Here is a 25,044-nt window from a genome sequence, read left to right as displayed (position 1 = left end):
ATCGACTCGCTCCCGAGCGAACCGAATCCGTAAGATGGCTTGCTGAGGAAGAAAACTTATTCAGCTACAAGCACGCCCTAATTCAACTTATGGATTAGGTTAATTACCCTAATGATGGCAGACTCAAATTGACGGCTGCGGCTAATCATTATCGAAGGGATAATCATCGCATAACCTAAAGGTTATCTCAGGAGTCCTCTACTAGTCCAAACTAGTAGAAGTCTATCGCTCAACGGATCTAACTGTTAAGATCCAACGACTACCCGAGGAAGGCTAAAGTGCATCCAGCGAAGGAGATTCGAAGGTACACTCTATATAAACCTCACTGCCATACGAGGTGAGGGACTCAGATTCAAATATATACTGGTAGACGTAAACTATCAGGGGCTTACGATCTAGATCACCTTTCCCAGTTCTTCATTCCTTAGTTCTGTGCTTCAAGCAGAGCCGTTTGTGATTAAGTTCATCAACTGACTTAGCCTTCGGAGGTGGACTCCCGACCCCCGCGGTCGGGCCACATCTGACGCTTTTGTTTTGCAAGTCATCAGGAGGAGATCTAAGGGCTCAGCAGATTTTTGACGCATCAGCCTCTTAAACATGATATCCTAGTCCCTCACTAGGTATTCCAACATCTTCCACCTTCCTTGATCAATCTCTCATTCATTTGGTTGGTCCTTCTAATTAAAGAGATTCACAAACATTATTAGATACGATTTTTAAATCCTTAAAAAGTAATTTATTGATAAGGGATATTTTTTTATATTAAATTCTTGATAAGGAATCTATCTTTAGAAAAAGAAAATATATCCAATATTTTGATTTATTTTGGAATAACACCAACTTTCTTTTTTTGGGTAAGACGAATGATTCTAATATTAGAATCTTGATTATTTTCTTAGAAAAATCTCCCAATGAGTGATAAGATTCAATCATCTAAAATATTTCTTTGGTAGAATAATGTATTTTATATATAGAGGATGACGATATTACGTATGCTTTAGTAAGAGGCAAGCTCACGATCTCTCCACTAAGATGTGTTGGTCTTATCAATCGAGCAAGTTGCATTAACATAATTTGGAATATTTTTTATCTGAGGTTCATCCGGGCCAACTTTTCGGGCACCACCACTATATCCTCAGGGGAGCTTTTATATAATTAATATAGAAAAGGACTTCGTCCCTAGTCCCGAGGGGATTCAAACTCTGACCCCGTATGTAGAAGCGTTAGTCTTTTGCCAACTGAGCCACCTCTCGGGATTTAATTTGAAATATTTTAATCCAAAGATTAAGATAAATTTAATAAATTAATGCCCTTAAATTAGAATATTTATATATGGCTAAATCGTATATATGTATGACTAATAGTTTTTCCTTCATTTTTTTAATAAAATAAAAAAAGAAAAAAACAAACAAACGTAGGCATGCGGGGCATGCCCCAGGCCAGGGAAGCACTTAACGTTAATTAAAGACAAAAAAAGAAAAAAAAAAAAAAAAAAAAGGAAAAAAAAGAAAAAAAAAAAAAAACCGCAGAAAGAAACAGCAAAAGATAAAATTTACGTGGCATTAGTCACAATGCAAATGTTTGTTACATACAAGTGGGCCCTCCTGTATCCTCCATGCCACTATAAAGCGTACATGGAAGGCTGATTCCTCCAAGAAGATTTATTCAGCTCCCGAAAGAATCGGAGCTTGGAGTTGCAGAACCAGAACAGAATGGACTCTTCTTCACTGTCTCATCTTCATGGCCCTCACAGCGTCTTTGTTTACGGAAGCCTGTTGGCCGACGAAGTAGTTGGCTCACTACTAAAGCGAGTCCCTGAATCTTCACCCGCCATCCTTCACGACTAGTAAGACCCTTCCTTCCCCCTCTCTCTCTCTCTCTCTGTGTCTCTGGTTTGTCGTATATTTTCCTTCTTCATCTGATTGCTGGGTTTCTAGTATCGTTAGTTCTGATGGGTTTAAATTCCTGTCTCAAAAAGATTAGTTTTTGATGAATCTTACATGCATGCATAGAAAGATTGATTTGATGACCTTTTATTTTGGTGGGATGTGGATAGTGAAGGTTGAGTTTCTTTGTGTCAATGTTCTAATTATTACAAATTTGCGCAGTATTTCGCCTGGAGTTTCCACTGATAGTTCAGAGTTTTGTATTTTTTGACAAGGTTTCTGTTTTGCATACAATAGTTAAATTTGGGATCAGGGGAACCAAACGATGAAAGCAATCAATTCGTTCTTACTTGCAGTTTCATGTTGTTTCTATTGACGGTGATTGCCATGGTATAAGTATCAGTTTCAACTTCCATTGGGTTATAATTAGAATTACTACCTTTCTTTTTTGTTTGGATTTTTTTTCGTGGCCATTTTATTGGGGTTCTCCAGTCACATAGATTTCGGAATTACTTTTTCTTTCGCCCTTGTTTAATAAATTTGGGATGGCGAATAAAAGCATTTACCAAACACTGATTACTTCTTTCCATATCTGTATCTCATTGCATCTCCTCCGAACAAGCCTAGAAAGATATCATGAAAAGCCCAGAGTAATGAAAAACTAAAGCTCTATAACAAAGAAGGGGAAAAATGGTTTCAAAATCTGCTGGCCTGTTAGGCACTCTCTAGTTGATAGTTCGATATATACTTGTAAATGAATATTTCTCTTGCTTTTTTACCAGCACTAATGGATTCTTTATTAAAAAGATCCATTTTCAGAATTTTATTATTTTGTTTGTCAGTTCAGATTTTATCCTAACTGTCATATTGAACCCTTGCATAGGTTCGAAGATCTAGAAATGATCTTCTAGTTCAGGTGACAGGTTTGCAAAACTTGAAAATTTGGACTCTCTCTGTCTCTCTCCCCCCATTTCTACTGTTTTTGCTTGCAATTTCATTCTCTTCTTATTATTTGTCTATGCGTACAACAAACCCAGCATATACTTCTAGGTCTGAATTCTGATTGGTATTATGTAGCAAAAGTCTGGTTCATGAAGTTGCTTGTGGTGTAGTTGAAGAGTTAAGTGGTATTCTGGATATTGGAAAATTTTCTTATATCATTTACTAAAAAACTTTCTTTATGTCAGAAAAACTAACTATTTGAAAGGAAGCAGAATTGAACGATGGACAAGATTAAAGGAATAAATACAATGCGACATACATGTGAAAAAGAAGAAGTTATAGACATGAAGGTGGGTGGGTATTTCACATAGAAGCATGGATGTCTGGAAGTCGCAATGACTTAGTAACCTCAATGATAAGAGTGTGGTTGTGGGTGTTTCATTCATAAGAGGGTAGCTGTGGGTATGCTTTTCTTGTTAATAAGAAGAACCTTCCTTAATATTCCTGTTAAGTTTGAACTGTTTGCAGCATAGTTCCTTGTGAAGGATCATGATATGAGTTGTCCCTATCATGGTGTACCTTAGTGTTTTACGTTTAACTAATTTGTATGCCCTCAGTTCCTAATTTAGTTTTTATTTGATTGTAATTAATATTTTATTCTCAGTAAGAATCCTACTTTGGATAGAAGATCAATACTGGACAGGTAGCATAAATAAAGGACCAGTAGACAAGTAAACCTTTCTAATTTGGTTCTCAGCAATCTCTTCCTCTTCCGTCATTCCCTTCTTTCTCTCTCTTATGTTTGCTAGTATTAGTTGGCAAATCCTGATTTGTTTCATGTAACTGAGCTGTAGCCAATATCTGAATCTACTTGACTTCTGTTTTGATTACCTTGAAGGGAAGGGAAAAAAGAGAGTTAATTTTCCCTGCAAATTCTTCTTCTTCTAATTAAACTATTTACCAAAATAGCTTTTCCCCCCCCTCTCTCTTGCTGATTCATACATCGAGATTGAAGGATTTTCTTGAATTTGCTGCTTTTAATTTGCTAACGTATCTGGGAACAAAGTAATATGGTTGCAAGGGAAGAATTCTCCACAGGTTTCTATTTATGTTGTGATAAGGATGTGTTTGTAACTTGTGCTTTTCATTCATTCATTCATTATTATAAATAAATTGGATGTGTGTCGCATTGCCATAAGTTCAATTCACTGAATAATTCTTCATGGCATTGGAGCAAATTGATTTTGGGAGCACCCTCTGCGCTTCTGGCTTTATAATTTTTAAAGTTTTTCCACTGCAGACAGTGCTTGACTCTACTTTCTATCCCCATTCCTGTTTACTTTTTTTGTTTTTTTGTTTTTTAAGGGGCATCGACGTCCTTCCTTTCTCTCTTTTCTGCCACATCCTCTCCTTTTTTGCCACTTTTCCTGACACAACAGAAGCACCGCCCACCCTTTTGCTTTCTTTTTCTCTTCTCTTAGCCACCCTGCTTCCACTCACACTTCACACTGCCTGGTGGTGAGCATTTATTTCCCACCAAGGGCCATGTTGATCATATGGTTTCTATTCCTGTTATGCTTAATGGATTGTGTATGATGTTTTCCATATTTCTTTTGTCTTTCATTCCTTGTTTGTGATCAGTGACCATGACTAGGCAATCTACTCAATACTTGTGCGGAAGATATTATCCCTTTGCACTGATGTGGTTTTCCTCTCTTCCCTATAAACACCGTCAAATCAAATGGGTGTAATTATTCGATTTGGTCTTGATCATGTCATCTGGTGGTTGGTTCCTATGGTCTTTTTGGCCATCTCTTTGGCAGCTTGTGAAGCCTCTTACTGGTTATCTGACTCAAATTAATGGGAGACTAGTGAATGCTTGGATATGGATTATCTTCTCAACTCCATTGATCCCACTATTGTGGAAGGCTACCTTCTTCTTGAGGTTGCTACTATTGTATGGAAGTTTGCTAAGGAGACATTATGAAGTGGGTAATGATGCTTAGGGTTTGGAGATTTGATGGAAGACTTATCAACTGTTGTAGGACTGTCTTTGTCCTAATATTATAACACTTTATGAGGCCTCTGGCAGACATGAGATTTTTATGTGTGCTTTAGTGTGACTTGTGACACTAATACTCTTGTCTTCCATAAATAGGAAGACAAGATTTGTGAGTACAAAATATTTTTTTTTGGGGGTGGATTAAATACATATTAGGTATAAGTTTCTCGCTCATGTTCTTAACCGGGAACTATTTCCATCTCTGGAGCAGGCTTATGCTAAGAGTGACTCAGGAGAGCTTACATAGTACCATGGCACACATTATGCTTGTGGAGCATTCTGCTCTTTACATTTGTCCTAGTAACCCATGTGGGGGTTCTTCTATATCCCTTCTGGCTTATTTGCTTGACATTCCTACTTCAGCTCATCTTCCTGTGAAATGTAATTATTGTGGTGAGTCAAACCTTGGAAGCGTAATGGTCACTCTGCTTCCTGCCATGTGCAATGGTAGGCGTGGTTCTAGTCATTCTGAACCTTGGTTTCTATTGCCTATCTTACTATGACAGAGAACTCTCTGGCTGGTGCACCTTTCTATTCTGATGAATTCAAGCCCTGCATCAATTGATGTCCCAGGCTTGGACTTCTTCCTTATCATCCTCAAAAAATGTCTTTATTAAAGGGTTAATTGTTAAATTTATTTCTAATGTTAGCGAGTTGAGCATGATCAATATCAATGCACCAACTTGAGGGAGAGTATTGTAATATGGGTTCAAGAGTAGAATTGTCCATAGGGTTTTATATATATGTTGCCTTAAGAGTATACTTGTAACTTGTACTCTTTATTCAATTCTATAAATCAAGCAGTCTTTTGTCATTGACACAACTCAAATTTTCCAAATAATTCTGAAGAAGAAGTACACCCTTTCAAATGCTGATTCTATCACTTTTGTCCTTTGATGATGATATAACTGTTATTTGATCGATCAAAGAAGAGGGTTGAAGTGGATTGATATGCTACTGCTATTTACTATTTTGCGTGTACAGAACTCCAATTTATCAACCCTCCTCAACCCTTTTGTTATTGATAACATGGTTGTCCCTTGGTTTTCTTGCAAGTTGAAGATTGCTGTATTGCCTTTGTTGAAGAAGAAGAACGAAGAACTTTCCTTTTGGAGAGGAATCAACCCCCTCAATCACCTCCACTTTTTGGTTTTGTGGGAAAGAAGTGATCTAAACACAAAATATGCCCCCAATTGAACCAGAAAGTGGAGCCCTCAAGAGGGCTCAAAAAGACCTCCTTAATCTGGCTGAAACCCACTTGAGGGGTAATTTACTTATATGGGCATTTTGCCCCATTTTGGAGAGTTGGATTTATTTCCAACTTAGAGTATGCGATTTGGAGTCTTCAGGGTTTTGTTTGAGTCAATTTGAAACTACCTAGAATAAATGATAAATCTTCCTAGAATAGAAGATTACAATAAATGAGAAATCTACTTAGAATAGAAAAATACAATAAGAAAAATACCTGTAATAGAATATTACAATCTGATCTACTTAGATTAAAGATACTAATAAAATATTATGATATGATTCTAAGATTTTCCACACTCCCCCTCAAGCTGGTGAATAGGCATTCTCCATTCCCAGCTTGGATATGCATTTTTGAAAGGCTGAGCTGCTCAATCCTTTAGTAAGTACATCAGCAAGTTGACTATGTGTAGACACATACGACATACAAATCAGTTCGCTATCCAGCTTCTCTTTGATGAAGTGTCTGTCAATCTCAATGTGCTTGGTTCGGTCATGTTGAACAGGGTTATGTGCTATACTGATTGCTGATTTATTGTCACAGTAGAATCTCATTGGTCCACCCCATTCAACCTTTAGGTCTTCTAAGATAATCTTCAACCAAAGTAATTCACATATTCCTTGAGCCATTGCACGAAATTTGGCTTCTGCACTTGACCGAGCCACAACATTCTGCTTTTTGCTCCTCCATGTCACAAGATTGCCACCAAGAAAGGTGCAATATCCTATGGTTGACCTTCTATCTACTGCTGACCTTGCATAATCAGCATCAGTGTATGCTTCTAGTATCATTCTTTTATTCCTTTTAAATAAAAGGCCTCTCCCTGGCGTCCCTTTTAAATATTGTAGCACACGATGAGCTGCATGCAAGTGAATTTCCTTTGGACTGTGCATGAATTGGCTGATTACACTAACTGCATATGTTATGTCGGGCCTTGTGTGAGACAAGTAGATTAGTCTTCCTACTAGTCTTTGATACATCTCTCGGTCCACAACAACATCTTCTTCTGCATTCCCAAGTTTACTGTTGGGATCTATTGGAGTGCTTGTTGGTTTACACGCGGCCATTCTTGTTTCTTTAAGGAGATCAGTGATATACTTTTGTTGAGAGATAAAAATGCCTTGTTAAGAGTGAGCAACTTCAATGCCAAGGAAGTATTTTAATCTTCCTAAAGCCTTGATCTCAAATTCCTTAGCCAAGCATTGAGTCAAATTTTGTTTCTCTTTTTCTTCATTTCCTGTCACTATTATGTCATCAACATACACAAGTAGTGCTGTGACTCCCCCTGATGATGAGTGGTTGATGAATAATGTATGGTCTCCTTGACTTTGCTTGTAACCCATACTAATCATGACTTCAGTAAATCTGCCAAACCATGCCTGCGATAACTGTTTGAGTCCATATAAGGCCTTTTTTAACTTGCATACAGTATTAGCAGCTAAATCATTCTCATAACCCGGTGGAACCTCCATGTAAATTTCTTCCTTTAGTTCACCATGCAAGAATGCATTTTTAACATCAAATTGTTGCAAGTCCCAACCATAATTTGCCGCCAAGGATAGTAAGATTCTGACAGTATTCATTTTTGCAACTGGAGCAAATGTTTCAAGGTAGTCAATCCCGTAAGTTTGGGTGTAGCCCTTGGCTACCAACCTTGCTTTGTACCTTTCTAAAGATCCATCTGCTCGATACTTCAATGTATAGACCCATTTGCACCCCACAGGTTTCTTCCCTTCTGGTAACCTTACAAGTTCCCAGGTTCCATTGCTTTCTAATGCTTCCATCTCCACATTCATAGCTTGCTTCCACTCCTTATTGGATAAAGCCTCAGATAAGTTGTTAGGAATGGCAATGGTGTTTAAACTTACCAGAAAGGCTCTATGAGATGGGGAAAAATGTTTAAAGGACAAGAATTGGGCAAGAGGGTACATGGGTTTCGTTGTGCATTCTTTAGTGCCTTTCCTAATGGCAATAGGAAGGTCTAGTTCATTACTATCTGTGGGCACATCAGATTTGGTTTGTAGTAAAGGATTAGTCATTTGTACCTCATTTCCAGAATTTGGATTGGAGTCTTGAACTTGCACTGATTCTGGAACAAGATTCTTCTTCCTTGAGAACACCTTTTCTTTGCCAAATCTCACATGCTCAATATCAGAAGTAGGCTCTTTCATTTCAAAGTTTGACATATGTTCATGTTGTTCACAGTTTGACACAGGTGAGTCTGACAAAAGTTTAGGTTGTTCACAGTTTGACTCAGGTGACATAGTGAAGTATTGGGAGTGAACTTAAGTCAAGTAAGGAATTTCCATTCTTATCTTCCATTATTGAATGCTCCCCCTGAAGATGAGATGTGGAAAAATAAGACTTATGTTCATGAAAAGTGACATCAATGGAAACATAGAACCTTTTTGAAGGAGGGTGATAGCACTTATAGCCCTTTTGAGTGGAGGAATATCCTATAAATAAACATTTGAGTGCTCTAGGATCTAATTTACCCCGTTGTGGTCCATGAATATGAACAAATGAGACACACCCAAAAATTCGAGGAACAAGGTTATTTGTCGTTTGTAGGTTTGGGTAGAACTGGGAAAGGACATCCATTGGACTCTTGAATCCTAAGACTCTCGAAGGCAGCCGATTTATGAGATGAGTTGCTGTGAGGACTGCTTCCCCCCAAAATGACTTAGGCACATTGTGTTGGAATAGGGAGGCTCTAGTTACATCAAGAAGGTGGCCATTTTTCCGTTCAGCTACTCCATTTTGTTGTGGGGTATTAACGCACGATGACTCATGTATAATTCCCTCCATTTGAAAGAATGGAGTTAGAATTTGATTGAAATAGTCTCTGGCATTATCAGATCTAAATCTTTTTATACTAACTCCAAATTGGTTTTTAACAATGGAATGGAAGTTGGGAAGAACACAACTAACGTCGGATTTGTTTTTGAGTAGAAAAATCCATGAGACACAAGTGCAATCATCAATGAATGACACAAACCACCTAGCCCTAGACACATTAGGAACTCTAGAAGGACCCCAAATATCACTATGAATGAGATAAAAGGGGATGGAACTTCTTTTCTTGCTTAAAGGAAGTGGTACACGCTTGTGTTTAGCAAGCTCACACACATCACAATGAAACTCATCAACATGTATGCCTTGAAACAAAGAAGGAAACAAAAGACTGACTACCCTAAAGGAAGGATGTCCAAGTCTATGATGGTAAAGCCATATTTTTTCTTTATTGGTTTGAGAAGGACTACCATTAGTAGCATGTGAATGGCTTGGTGCCTCAAGGTAGTAGAGTCCATCCCTTTCTCTAGCATGTCCAATCGTCCTCCCCGAATCCTTGTCCTAAAATACACAATGACTATGGTGAAAGACTACATTACAATGTAAATCTTGCGTGAATTTCTTCACAGAAACGAGATTTGTAAATAGTCTAGGAACATGTAGGACATTTTTCAAGGTGAGGGAGGAGTTGAGCTCAATATTTCCAGTTCTAGCCACAGTAGTTAATGAGCCATCAGCAGTAGCTATCTTCCTACTACTTGGACAGGGAGAATATGTGGTGAAAAGATTTGGTGAGTGTGTCATGTGGTCAGTTGCACCTGAATCTATGATCCAGGGGCTTGAAAGAGAATTACTAAAGACATTTAATCCAATAGAAAGTGGAAACTCACCTGAATATGCCAAAGAACATGTACCTGGTTTTTTGTTAAGGTTGCTCAAAAGAGTATCACTGATTTCTGGAATCATAAAATTCCACATCCATGCCATAATCATAGAAACTTCTTCGTCCCATGCTTCATATCTTGGATCTCCTGGTTTCGGTCCATCTCCAATCAGGTGGCTCATCTTTCCTTTGCCCTTCAGAATGGTCCGAATGAGTTGAGACCATTTTAAATAATTTCTTCCATCGAGCCTGTAGGCAGATTGAATATTTTACAATTCTCCATTCTCAGAGATTTTTGATTGTCGATCAAATGCAGTCCCGAAGTAACCTCTCTTGGTTCGACATACTCTTTGTAGGTGCTTAAAAATAGTATGTGAAACAATAACCAAAGATGCGATAGAAACGACAGATAAGACGGAGAAAGAAAAAATCTGTTTTTCAGGTAAGGAACAAAAAAAACAGAACAGAGCTGAATAAAGAATGGCGATAAAGGCCAAAGGAAGAATAATCTCTATGTGGCGGAAACACCAGAGATTAAAGGCAATGAAGGCCTGAAAGCTGAACAGCAATCCCAAGATTGGTTGGCTCTGATGCCATGACGAAATAGGAATTGAAGTGTTTTATTCTTGTGTGTATTATTCAGAACTTTACAATCAATATATACACAGCTGCTATCCATGAAGTAGGAAAGAATATCCTACCTAGAAGATTAGAATAAATGAGAAATCTACCTAGAATAGAAGATTACAATAAATGAGAAATCTACCTAGAATGAAGAAGATTACAATAAATGATAAATCTACCTAGAATAGAAGATTACAATAAATGAGAAATCTACCTAGAATAGAAAAATACAATAAGAAAAATACCTGTAATAGAATATTACAATGTGATCTACTTAGATTAAAGATACTAATAAAATATTATGATATGATTTTAAGATTTTCCACAGTTTTGGATTAGTTTTTTTTTTTTTGGGTGAATAATATATTAAATAACTGAAAGAGAACAAGAGAACATATACAAGTGGGGAAAAGAGGGGGGGGGGGAGAGAACAGTCAATTGGAAGACTAAAGAGGGGGAGAGAGGCTCCAAGAACTAACAATCAGCCTATTTCTTGGAGAATCAGCAATAGGGGGTGGGGAAGAGAGAAGTCTCGTCGAAACATCAAAATAGATGGCATTCCAAATCAAATCACGGGATCGGGATTTGGAAGTCCATCTTTCTCAGATTACGTTCCCACCAAAGATGGTGGATAGTGGCTGCAAAGACGAGCTTACCCACATGGTCACAGATAGTGGCACCTGCAAAGTTTCTCAAGATCCATTTCCATTCTCATTCAAAGCCAAAAGGGCGTTGCTATCTAGGCCAAATAGTGGCAAGGGCTAGGATCCAAACAGAGCGGGATAGCGGGCAACCAAAGAAGAGATGGTCTAGGTCCTCTGAACAGTTTCAGCAAGTGGCACAGTTGGGGCTAACAGGAATGTGGCGGCTAATGAGAAAAGCTTGGGTAGGAAGAGAAAGTTTAAGGGCTCTCCAAAGGGTGAGGGAGTGGCGAGGGATGTGGCCTTTAAACCAAACAAGCTTACACCATGGGACCGGGGGTGAGGGGGTTCTGAGGAAGTTCCAAACAAACTAGACTTTGTTTTGGATTAGTTACTTGTGAGTCAAGTTAAGTTTTTTTTCCCCCTCCGGTAATAGAGTCAAGTTAAGTTTAAAAGAGTCTAGTTGAGTTAGGATAGGTTTCCTATCTCATTAGTTAAGTCAGTATTTTAAATTCAAGAGTCCTAGTTAGTTTGTAAAGGAGTCCTTATCAGAAGGGACATCCTAAGCTTGAGTTGGTGTCTGCTTTCCCAGGCTATAAATAGCCTTTCTTTGTAATTTGATTTCAGTTTTGATGATTAATTGAATTGTTGAGTCAGTACCAGGTCTCCTTCATTGGGTGGGCCTTGGTTGAGGGTTTTCATTAGAAATTCTTCTTCTTCTTTAACAATCAGCAAAGTGCAGCATTCATCAAAGCGTTCCAGCCTTCAAACAACTCATCTTCAAGTCCAGAAAACATCAGATCTTCAACTTTCAGCACCTTTCCCAAGTAAATACAACACCCCCTCCCCAAACCCAGCCCTTTCCCTTTGTTCAACACCTCTCCCCTACCCTCCCTACCCTTCCACAGCTCTAAGACCCCTCCCCTTTCTTATCTAAGGCCCTAAAACCATCCCAGACCCATCACACCTGGCCCCTGCCCCTTTCCTTTTAGTCCTCTGCAAGATCCAGCCCCTCCCCTAAGTCTTAAACCCTTCTGCACCCCTTTCTTCTTTCCCACAGTTTCCAATCCCACCCTAATTAGGACTACATATTACCTCAGATCAGCCCCATTCCACCCTCAATAGAATCTCCCTAACCTGTAGGATCCTCTTCTAACTTCAGTTCTACCATCACAGCTTTAATTCTGGGCCTTAAGAAGAAAAAACTTGCACTTCATCTTCTTCGCAAAGAAGTTGCAGAATTTTTCTGAGATTTACAGAATTATTAAAACTCAAGTTTTCAACCACAAAACCTTTGGAAGCACATCTGAGACTTCAAACAGAAGTGTTTCAAGTCCTGCCTATACCCACAGTCAACCTAGCCTCTTTCCCAACCTTGGCCGAAACCTAACCCTAATCCTACCTGGTCTAGGATTGATTTCTCAAGTCTGAATTTTAAACTCTAATATAAATTCAGAACTGGAACTTCAATTCCAGCATACCGAAGCAGTTTTTGAAGCCTATAAAACCCTCTATTATTGCTGGAAACTGCCGGGGTAAACTCTAAGTCTGGGGAATTACTAATTTAACCAAAAAATTCCATAGAAAAAGAGGGAGAAAGAAAGGGGGAAGAAAAAAAAAGGGCGGGAGCCGGCCCCAGCGAGGTGAGGGGAGGGGGAAGGACAAATGGCCAAAAGCAACCGGTGAATTCCTTGTTGTGTTGCTGATGAGGGGCATCAAACTATGGGAGTGGAGTTATCAGAGGAGGGGTGGTCCGGGTGGATGAATGCGAGATTGAGCTCAGGGGCAGAAGGGACAGAGGAAGGAAAAATGAAGTTCCAGGCTTTAGCAGGTGGAGTGATCGAAGGAGATGTAGGGAGAAGAGGGAGGTCAGGGGCAGGGTGGATGGTGGATGGTTGGAGGAGGGTAGGCAAAGGCGGAGGGGAGAGAGAGGAGATGGAGGACATCAGAAGAGGTTTAGCAGAAGAGGAGATAACAACAGAGGGAGAGGAGAAGCTCATGGAGATGGAGAGCCAACACGATAGGAAATAGTTACTGCAGAAGAATATGCATTGTTTTTCTTCATCTACTTCGCTTGTTCAATTGATAATGGCCAGTCTCAGACACTAACAAATAACATGCTATTAGTAGAGATTATTTCTCATACTTTTGAATCTGATATATTTGGTATTTTATTGGGATGTATTTCTGCTTATCTTGATTATGGGGTTTATCTTTTGTGCTGTTGGTATTCTTTATTGCATCCTATACACTATACACCTTAGCCTCATCCTCAGAGCATGAGAACTAGTAAGTGGAAGATCTCTGTAATGGTCATACTCTTCCCAAAGTCTGATAACATTATTGTAGTACTCAAAGATGCTTTGATTGCCTTACTTTGTAATGATTACTTTCTTTAAGAAGCTGACAGATCTTTTTAGAGTCACCCACACTGTCGTATGTTTTACTGGCACTATCCCATATTTCATTGGCAGTCTCTTTACGCATGAACCTTCTACCCATCTCTAGTTTCATGGATAAAATGAGCCAGGACATCACTGTGGAAGTTTCAGTCTCCCACTTAGTATATGTGGGATCAGTTATTTTTAGAGCTTTGACAGAACTAGTGATATAGCCCAGCTTCCCTCTACTGTGTAGGGACAGCTTAACAACGTGAGACCAGTCCAACTAGTTGGTATTATCCAGCATAACAAAAGAAATCTGGTCATTAGGGTTCTCATAAACAGAACCAGTACCATTGGAACTTTTCAAGTTTTTTGCTGGAGGCAGAGTAGAGCCACCTGCTTGGGAACTAACCCTGTCAGTGTGATAACACCCGTGACAATGAAGAAAGAAGATGGGCAACATTGAGGAGAATACTCAACCCAGGAAATAAATTAGTAACTCAAAACTAACAGGCTGGGTTTCAGACAAAAAACAGCATCACAAGGTAGTCTCACAAGTCACAACAAAACAGCCATGTGGTATGCACCAAAGCATTTCATAGTTATCATACATCTTACCTTTCAATCCAGATGCAGCAAGAAGAACAAACCAGGAATGTCGTTTGATCTCTGAAGCAGAAAAGAAAAAGATGGAGGAAAATGAGTTTATCTACTGAACCACCTAAAGTGAGTTGGCTGGTAAAAAAATTCCATGGTTCATTTGGTTTTGACTAGTCAAACCGTATCTTGGTTTATGGGTGTTCGCAGCCAGTGATCCATTCATCTCCTTGACTACATGAACATCATGTTTTTCTCCTCTTCTAACACCAATTACAACTTCGTTGGGTGTATCCTAAGTTTTATGTTGATCTGTTATGTGTTATCTTCCAAGGCCAAAGAGATGATCGTTCGGTTATCACAATCATATGCTTTCCATGTTAATAATGACATGAAGATCTTTGCATGGTTAGCTTCAGAAAAATATAACTTCTAGTTGTTCTCTTTTATTGAACCTTGTTTTATTATATTTATCTGAACTTGAATAATAATGTTTACAATTATTTTGCAGCCACAGGTTTAGCATAAAAGGACGTGTTTATCCTGCAATTCTACCTGTGGATAATAAAAAAGTTACAGGAAGGGTAAGTTAACTAGATCCGTCGGATGATTATTATTATTTTTCAGATCTTCTCTCTTTTCAGACACTTTTGGGGAGGTGATCTTTACTATACTAAATTCCATTAAGAAAGTATGATGAAATGTTATATGCAAATATGCTCATCCAAAGTCTCGGATTAAATGGCTGGAGCTTTGAGACTTCAACTGGCATTTTTTTTTTTCCATTGTGCTCTCTAAGCCTGTTATAACTTCAGTTCTATTTCCCTTCTCATTAGGAGTGATGGGTACTTATTTTGTTGGCATTAAAATATGAATCTATCTACTATTTGCATTTCTTCCACCTGCCTCCTGATTTCCCCCAATCTTATCACCACATCCGTCTCCTCTTCCCCTTGGAACTCCCTTCAATCTGTTCCCTTGAATGAGGGAATCTTTAAGGCTGTCAGCTCTTACAAAACAATTATGCCCCTGGCACTGATGGGTATAGTATGGGTTTGTTTTCCACTTGTTGGGACACTATCAAAGAGGATCTTGCTAAGGCCATCCATGGTTTATTTCCTTGATCCCAGCCAAATTCTCCACATTAATTAATCTTCCTCTGCCTCTTCCTCAAATACATGGGGGCCTCCTCTCTCTCAGATTTGAGGCCTATCTACCTGTGCTCTCTCTCTACAATTTCATAGCTAAAATTTTGTGATGTAGAACTTGAGCAGAAAAGAACCAAGCCAAGATGGACTAACTGTACTAGGTCAAATCAGCCTTGGTGTTCTGGAAGGTTCAAAAGAGGCCAAAACACTGTGCTACCAAACACTGTCAAAGCCCCTTTGGGGTGTTAACAAGAAAATTGGAAAGAGATTTCGTGGGGCCTAAGACCAGGTCACTAGAAGATCTTTTATGAAGACTGAAGATTTTCTTAGAAGTTTCTAAACATGTCATTACACTAGTTTTTATTTTTCCTACTTTCTAATTTCAGAAGTAGGAAGTTTCTATTTTTCTGGTTGCTGGGAATCTTAACTAAATAATTCAAAGTAGTTTCAAATTTTGTCCAAGGGTCTTTTTCTATGTATACGTAATTGGCTGCTTGGAGCCCTCAAAAATAAATTATTGAATCGATGAATATTTTGCGTTTTGAGCATGATGATCCTCTTGTACTTGTGAGTGATAAGAAGAGCTATGGCCTTGCTGTGATGGTTAAACACCTAGGGTCCAGGGAACCTTGCTGTCAGCTGCTAAATTTTCTAGGGCTAAAGGAACCTTCCTGAGAGGGCTAAATCCATCTATCCATCTCTTCTTCCCTTGTTGAAAGTCTTCTGTTACTATTCTTATGTTGTTGATGCTGCTGAGACTTTAAGCTGAGGACCTGAGGTCACTTCATTCCCAAGCTACTAACATAGGCTTGCTGCTGGTTGCTACTCCTCCATTTGAACCTGCTTGGTGACTGAATTGATTGGTTGAAACATCCATTTTGCTATCCCTTCCATCATTTTTAACTCCATAAACCGCTAAGTTACCATTATCTGTTCCTATTTTTAATTCTTTGATTTGTGGGTTGAATGGCTTTAAGATGATCCTAGCTTTTACTTTACATGTCTAATAGGTTCCAGTCTGTTGTCCTTTCCTGGTTAGCTTTACCAATAAGCCTTGAAATTAGTTACAGCACTGCAGACAACATCCTCCTCTACTAGGTAACCAATGTGAACACAAAGAACCAGGCCGAAACTACAAGTGAGGCCCCCCAGGATGGCTCCAAGAAGCCACCCCAAGCTGGCTGAACCCCTTTGAGGGGTATTTTGGGCATTTCCCCCCTCTTTTTTCTGGAATTAATTCTAGAAATTTTCAGAATTTCAGTCGAACCAAGTTTGCAATTTGAGTTGAGTTTGGTTTTGTTTGGAGAATTTTATTTTGAGTTAAAGTTGTTAGGAATTGCTTTATTATTAAGAGTCCAGTCCAAGATGTAATTGGATCCTTATCCATCAGGGAGTTCCAAAGTTCAATCAGAATCTTCTTCTTTTTTTTTTTCCTTTCTTAAAAGGCAATAAATTGCCTCTTCATGCAATGTTATTTTAAGATTTGATGAATAAAGATTTTTGAGTGTTCAATTGCTTCAGTGATTGGCAGGGTTCCTTTGAGGGGGACTTGCGGTTGTTTATTGAGAGTTCTCAAAATTTTCAGCATTCAAGCAATCGAGTGCTGAATATCAATTCTACAATTCCAGCCTGCTTCATCAACATCCAAGTAAAAGACTCCCAGCCCTCCTCACCTTGTGTGCAGCCTCCCCACCCCTTCCCCCTTTCCTGCGCAACCCAAGCACCATCCCATCACCACCATAGCCTCCCCAGTGCCCTCCCCTCTTGTTTAGGCCTAGAAAACCATCCCCACTCCATTGCAAATGCCCCCTTCCCCTTCAATTACAGTAAACCCTAACCCTCCCCCCTTAGCATTCATGGCCCCTCTCTTTCCCCCTCTTCCTCATGATAGCAGCATCCTACTCCCACTAGGATACCCTGATTCCCCATCCCCTTTCAAGCCCCTTTTACCTCCCCTAGAGTTACAATAAGCCCTAGACTGTTTCCATAAAGTTACCTTCCCCAAGCCCAATCTCCTTAACCCCGAAAAATTCTGTACTCCATCTTCTACCCTGGAGAATTATGCAGAATTTTAAAAAGCATCAAAACCCTAGTTGAGATCATCCAAACCTCCTAAACCCTCCGACCCATTGAACCCTGGTTCGAAACTGTTGAAACAGAAAAGATAGGTCCCAACCCACCCATGCCAAACCTGCTAAAGAAACCCTAATTCTGGATTTCTGATAAAAACCAGAACCCTGTTCACACTGTTTGAAGACTCTTGAGTGTGAAAATACCCTCTGAAACCCTAGAATTCCCACTCTTGCTCACTGGAATTTCCTGGGCAAACCCAAATCTAGGGAAATTACCTCAATACCCCTAGCCCTAGATCCTGGTTTACATCAGTATCTGTCTCTGTGTTTTGGTTGCAAGTTTGGCGCCACGACTGCCTTTTTAAAAGATCAATATCCATAAAGCTTTCAATTGCCTTTGACTTTGATTTTGTTTGTGATGTGTTAACCCAAATGGGCCTTCCCCTCTCCCTTTATTGGATCCTGTATCTGCATCTCCCCCCTCTTGTTCTGTCCTAGTCAGTGGCTCTTTTCTAGGTTTTTCTCCTTAAAAGGTGGACGTCTGCCAAGGGTGTCCTTTCTCCCCTTTTCTTTTTTTCCCTAGCTCTAGAAGTCTTCTCCTGAAGCATCCAAGCCAAGACCAATTGTCATCCTCAACCTCACCCACTATGTTTTGTGGATGACCTTATGATCTTTTACAAAGCCAATATTCCCCCCCTCTCTCTCTCTCTCTCTTCTATCATGTTCACCATTCATCTCTTTTAGTCCTCTTTAGCCTCCAGATTTCTCTTCTCAAGTCCAACATCCTACCATTTGATTTCTCTAAGTCAGTCTACGGCTCTCTTCTACTGACTGCTATCTCTATTGGGTCCCTCCCAATCAAGTACCTTGACTTTCCCCTCATAGTTATTCCCACTGACTTGCTAGCCACTGTTGCACACCTATGCTAAATATTTTTTGCAAAAGGCTCCAACAGTGGAAAAATAAGTAGCTTCCCTGTATTGGAAGACTTGTGCTAATAAAATCTATCCTCCAGTGGTGTGAACCAAAAATCTCCCTTGGCTGAAACCCTAGGTTGGGACCAAAACCCACACAAAGGGAGAAGCCTCCCCAGGCTGGCTGAACCATGGGGGTGGCAATTTTGTCCTTATTCCCCCCTTAGACTAGTTAATCCTTTAAATTCAGCATGTGTCTTTAGTTAATTAGGTTATAGTTTTAGCATGTGAGTCATTAGTTTTTTTTTTTTTTTTTTTTTTTTTTTTTTTTATTTTTAATTCCAGCATATGTCAATTAGAGTCTTTAGTTTAATGGGGTTCAGCAGGTGTCAATTAGAGTCCTTATTTAATGGCTGAGATTCATCTTGTAAGTGGATCCTAATCTAATAAGGACTCCCACCTAGATTAGAAGACTTTTTATAAAGTCTATGAATAGCCCCCTCTACCTCATTGGAAAGCTTAAGTCTGGATGAACAAAATTGATTGAGTATTGCAGCCAAGAAGGTGCAGCAGGGTCCTATTTGGATACGACCTTGCGGTTGTCTAGGTCTCTCCTAATTCCCTGCAATCAAGCAATCAATCCAGCAATTACAGCAGTCTCCCTCTTCTAATTCAGGTACGCACAGCCCCTCTCCTCTCTTCTTCTCATTGCAAGACCTCCCCTCCCTTTCCTCTTCAGTCACAGCGACCCCAGTGCCCTTCCCCTGTTCAGTGTAGCCCCAGGATTCCCTTCCCCTTGCTGCTGCAACTTGGCAGCAGCCTTCCCAACCCCTGCAACACCCTAAACCCTTCCTGTGCCCCTTATGACCACTCCTAGCCCCACCCCTACCATACCATGCGATACCCCCCTTCCCTCTCCATCCCTCTTGGCCCTCTCTCTGTGTCACATCTTCCTTGTGGCAAACAAATAAATTAAAAAAAAATTAAAAAAATAAAAGAAAAGAAAAGAAAAGAAAAAGAATGAAAAAAGAAAGAAAAAGAAAAGAAAAGGTAAGAGCAAGGAAGAGATAGAACAGTTATTGTTTTCTTTAAAGATCCAACCCATAAAGAATTTGTTAAATCTTCAAACTTAATCCCCTTCCATCCCATCTAGTTTTGTTAAACCCATAACCTCTACAGTTGGATCTCCAGCTTTAGTTAACAATATTATCCATTCCCTATTTATTTTGAGTATCTCAAACCATCCTTTGGTTGACTTGTCAACAATCCTCACTTGTCTCTGGGGCCTTCTTATAAATTCTTTGAGATTCACAAACATCCCATAATAATTTTTAGATTTATTTGCTGGAAGATTCTGGCAAACTCTTAATTTTAGGGAATTCTTCCAATAAACCCTAACCCTAAATCAGGTCCACATTACAAAGTCCCTCTCTAGCCTCCACTTTAGTCTCCATAAGTCCAAACTCCTACTTTGGATGGTCTCTAAGTCAGTCTCTACCACTCTCCTTTAGTGACTTGTATCTCCATTGGGTCCCTCCCAATCAAGTACCTTGACTTTCATTTCAATTCCCACTGGACTTACTAGCCACTGTTGGACACCTATGCTAAATCTTATTTGCCAAAGGCTCCAATAGTGGAAAAATAAGCGGCTTTCCTATTTTGAGGAATTTGTGCTAATTAAATCTGTCCAACAATGGATCTCCAGCGGGTTTCTTCCCCTACCGGGTTGGCATCCGCCAAGGTTGTCCCCCTTCCCCTTCTCTCTTGCCTTGGAAGTCCTCTCCCGCATCCTCCAATCCAAAACCGACCAGCTCTTCATTTCCCCCATCCCCAAATGCAAGTCCCATCTTGCTTTTGCTAACGATCTTATGAACTTCTCTAAAGCGGACCACCTCTCCATCTCCTCTATCTTGTCGGCTCTCTTGCAATTTGAATCCCTCTCTGGTCTTCGGGTCAATCTTAACAAGTCCACCATCTTCCTCTCCGGTATCCCTGATTTGCTTCGGGCCTCTCTCATCCAGCTCTCGGGTTTCTCGCCCGGATCCTTCCCAGTGGTTTATCTAGGTCTCCCCCTCATTCTTGGTCGGCTCACTGGCCACCACTACCTCCCAATGCTTGACAATATTCGTAAGAAATTGCAGCTTTGGAGGGGTAAGCTTCTATCTTTTGTTGGTTGGGTTGTTCTCATTCGTTCTGTTCTCTTGTCCACCTATCTATATTGGTGTGGAATCTTTTCCATTCCTAAATCCACCATCCACGCGATGAAATCTTTATTTTGTGCCTTCCTTTGGAAAGGGTAGGAAGCCTTGCGCTTCATCCACTTGGTCAGTTGGTCTTCCATCTACCGCCTTACCTCCGAGGGTGGCTTGGGAATCCGCCGGATCTCTGATGTTAAGTTGGCCTGCCCTCTCAAGCTTATCTGGAAGATTGCCTCAAAGCATGACTCTATTTGGGTTAGGTGGGTCTATTCTTCCCTTTTCCGGTCGGATTCCTTCTGGACTGTTCCTATGTCTGCCAACCCTTCTTGGGTTTGGAGGAAAATCCTATTACTCCGCCCCCGTGCCATCTCCACCATCTCTATCTCCATCTCTACTGGCTCCACCTCATCCTTTTGGCCAGACCCGTGGCATTTGATGGGCATTCTTTATAACCATTTTGGTCCCTGCATTGTCTATAATACTCACATTCCCAAATCCACCCCCTTGTCGGCCTTCATTTCTTACGGCTCATGGACCCCCTCCCCCCTATGGCCCTACCCATTCTCTCTCAGGTTTGGGAATCTCTCCTCCCCCCTATCTAGCTCCTCTTGTGACCTTGCCATCTGGCTCCCCTCCCCCACCAAATCCTTCACCACCTCTTCGGCTTGGAACCTCCTCAGATCCCACAGCCCCAAACCCCCTTGGCCCCCATTGGTTTGGTTCAAAGGCTACATTCCCCGCCACTCCCTTACCCTTTGGAGAGCTCTTAACCTTACCCTCCCCACCCAATCGTTCCTTTCTGGCCGCCACATCCCTGTTAACCCAAACCGCATCCTATGCTGGTCTAGTGTGGAAAACCTTGAGCACCTATTCTTTTCATTCCCTTTCTTTAGATCCATCTGGGGAAAAACCCTTACCTCCATATGGCCCTGTTTCGAGGCATTCATTTGGGTTTGGTCGAGATTGGTCTTGGATTTTGAGGAACTTTTCAGGTTCTTCCATATGTGATCGGATTGGTAAGCTAGTGTTCTGTGCCTTTGTCCGCCACCTTTGGTGGGAGCGCAATCTTTGGAGATGGACTTCCAAATCTCGCTCTATAGACAGGATTGGGAATGCCATCAATTTTGGTGTTTCTTCGAGACTAGTAGCTATTCCCCATCCCCCTGTTGATGATACCCCAAGGAACAGGCTTATTGTTGTTTCCTGGGGTCTTAGTTCCTCTTTCCGGTCTTCTGCTTAAAGACCTTGTTCACTTGTTCCTTTCTCTTTAATATATTTATTTATTCATCCAACAAAAAAAAAAAAATCTGTCCAACAATGTTCCCACATTTTTTGGTGTGGCATCTATGCCCTTTCCAATTCCACTATTGAAGCCATGGAATTCTTCTTATGTAGCTTTCTTTGGAAGAGAACTCCAATTTCCTTCATCCCACCAGGTAGTTCTCCATGTAAGCTTAAACTTGAAGGAGATATAGTTACAGTGGAATTCCTGACTACAATTTTGTTGGCCTTGTTATGTTAATTCCGAAAACCCCCTCCTAATAGGACTCAATCTGGGTCAAATGGGTCTTCTATTATCTGTTTAAAATCACACTCCATTTAGAAGGCTCTACAACATTCCAACTCTTCTTACGCTTGGTGTTAGCTTCAGCTTTAGCTTCTGCAATCCCCAGCCCTTTCCACCACTTCTTTTGTGATAGCCAAAAAGAACTGATATTTTTTGCTGGCTTGATCCTTGGCACACCTTCTTGGTATTCCTCTTCCATGTAGTTGGGGCTTGGTCTTTATTCTTCTGCTGCTTGATTTATTTTGTATAGGGGTTGCCTTCTTATCTTTAATCCTGGAAATGGATGGAATGAAGTATAGAGGGTGTAAGAGTACTTGACTACTAGTGATCTTAGTAGGAAACGTCATTTCGTTTTGTTTAAAACACCCAAAATTTTGGCAGAATATGGTACAAGTTTGTACCATATTTTGATGCTCAATTTCGATGGGTTTTAGGCTTTATTTATTTATCTTTTTAACTTCGTTTTTGGTGTACAACCATTTTTTTTTGTGCAAGGTGTACAATCTAAGTTGAGGCTAATAAACGCAATGGAAGTGTTATTTTTGTCAAATATCTAACTCAAAGTGGTGTTCTTGATTGGGACATGGCCAAAAAAATAAGTCTGGGACATACATTTCACATGTGTAAATATGGATATTATGTAGGAGAAGACTAAAACTTTCATTAAAATGCAACAATAAATACAAGAACAAGTGGAATTCAGTATACAAGTAGAAGTGTAGATCTCAGTACTCAGTTAAATATTACAATGAATGAATTAATAAGGAACATCATACAAAATATTAGAAGTCCACAATAATAAATATACAAAATAAATTAGATCTAGTCTAATCTAATAGAAGCTGCTATGTTGGGCTAGATCCATCTCTTGAGTCATGGAGGAGTACCCTAAATACTAGACATAAACAGGCCATGGCATGGGCCAATAAAGTTATCCATGTATTCTATCATTGCCCTTCTATAGTTAGCATCATCTATATAAAGTAGATATCCGATCCTAGGAAATGGGTTGTACGGCCATAGATATCCCAAAGATAAAGTCCAAAAATGATGCACCTAATCCATCACCATAGCCATATCATGCATGCTACTGGAATCAGCAAATGAACCACCATATGGTCCACCACATCTATATCCATAGCCATAAGCCCTGCACAACCCCTTGGAATTTTCAAATTGTCACTGAATTTTTTGAGATTTCAGCGAATTTGGCTGAAACATTGCTATTTCAAATTTCGGTTTCCATTCCATTTCAACCATGTCGAAATTACCGAAATTTGGTGGCAAAATTTCACACTATGCTAGCGATCACCTCCAACAACTGCTCTAACCAAGAGTTTGGCAAAAATAGGTGAAGTGAAGTGGCAGCAAGCAAATCACTTATGGGGGTCAGTCTCTTGGGGAGATTCAGTTGAGTTAGAGCTCTTTTAAAAGTTCGGTTGGGTTGGGTATAGTTGGATTGAGATTTTAGGTGAATCGTGATCTCAATTCTCAAGTTGAGTTTTTGACTTGATCAAGATCTTGGCCGAGTTTTACTACTTTCTTGCATCACCCTCTATCTCATCTTGTTAAATGGAAAAGATAAGATATCTCGCGAGATCTAATATTATATTAGGGAGAGGAAAAAAAATCTTTAGAAGCACTTCCCAAGAGTCGAACACGTGACCTCATTGCTCTAATACCATGTTTGCTACAATTTCATTTAAAAAATCAAATTGCTAGCAAGGGCAATGTATACATGAAAGGGGAAAAAAAAGGTTTCAAATTTCTCTCATTCACAAAACCATGCAATGAATTCCTCAAGGTTATAGATTTAAAACATTAACAGAGAAGAAGATGGAGAAATTAAAAAACACAAAACAGGGATAGAAAAATAAGGTGGGAAACCTAGAGAAGGAGAAGATGATAAGGAACTAAGGAAGGAATAAGAAGGGGATGGGAGAACCTAGAATAAAACGATGGTAAAAGAAAAGCCGGGGGGGGGGGATTTACCAGGGCACTTGTTGTGGCTTGCTAAAGTTGCTGTAACAATTTTGGCTGCAACTATTGAATTTAGAACTCATGGTTGTATTTTATGTACTTGGTATGATTTATTTTTTGGTTAACATTCAGTAGTCTTTAAGTTCATCTAACTAGGGCATTGCTGGCTTCTATGTTGGTTACGGTTGATCAGTGATGTGACTGTAACTAGTAGCTCTAGACCTAGAAGTTCTTATCTAAAGATGCAAATAACTGGTAACTTATAGCAATCTAGATAAGTAACTTATGACATTTTGATGGAAATACACTTCTGGTTACATCATGTATCTATTGGGCTTTGGTCCCATGGATTTACTTTGTAATTGGCCAATTTAATGGGCCTAAATATGGGTAGAAAATAAGATAACGGAATTTGTTTCATTAATTTAGTTAAGAGTCTTGTTGTGAGTCTATTTCCTTAATTATTTCACCTTCTTGGTCAATTTAGGTTACACTCGTAGGTTAAGGATTGGGTTATGCCTTTCCTTCTTATTATAGTCTTTTATATAAGGTTATAAGGGGGTTGATTCTACCAAAAAAAAAAATGGGGTTGATCGTGGAACACAAATTTGAATAATGAAATTGCTTTGCAAGTTGCTGCCGCCTCCTTCATCCTCCTTTGGGAGAGTTCAGTTTAGTATGTAATCTAAACTCTGGTGCGACTTATTCACCCCAGGAAAAAAAAACACTATGGTGTGATTGGCGTTTGATCTCTTCAATCCTTGTCAGTATGAACCTCAGGAAGTTTATAGGTGGCGTTGGTATTTGCTTCAGTTGATTCTTTTGCAATGTGACGTCCTGGAGGTTCAAATTGAAGCTTCCTTTTAAGTTCTTGAATGTCTCTTTTAAGTTCAAGTTTCAAGTCCTTTCAAGTTCAAGGTTCAATCTTTATTCACAATCCTCTAAAAGACTGAGCTGCTGACTGACAAACCCTATACTCGAAGTTTGATCCATCCCATTAATACTTATACTTGTAATCATCCAAACTACCCAAAATCTAACACCCCGGCCATCTCCCAAATTCTTTGATTAACCACCAGTATTTAGTGAAAACCATCTCATTGT

At 39.8% G+C, this 25,044-nt stretch overlaps 1 protein-coding gene across 1 annotated transcript in view; it reads left to right on the top strand.

Annotated features, from left to right (window-relative positions):
- The first annotated feature begins 1,664 nt into the window (after positions 1–1,664).
- The window catches only part of LOC149015717 (AIG2-like (avirulence induced gene) family protein), a 34,110-nt gene continuing 10,730 nt past the window's right edge, over positions 1,665–25,044 (top strand). The window contains exons 1-2 of the mRNA XM_089156047.1: positions 1,665–1,846; positions 14,573–14,645. Of these exons, the coding sequence (XP_089012173.1) occupies positions 1,713–1,846; positions 14,573–14,645 (207 nt within the window). The 5' untranslated portion in view covers positions 1,665–1,712. The remainder of the gene's footprint in view (positions 1,847–14,572; positions 14,646–25,044) is intronic.

This window comes from Hakea prostrata, chromosome 5 (assembly GCF_041222555.1).
Source record: "Hakea prostrata isolate BN-2017 chromosome 5, UWA_Hpros_2, whole genome shotgun sequence".
Lineage (NCBI taxonomy): Eukaryota > Viridiplantae > Streptophyta > Magnoliopsida > Proteales > Proteaceae > Hakea > Hakea prostrata.
This window is presented reverse-complemented; position numbering and strand designations above follow the sequence as displayed.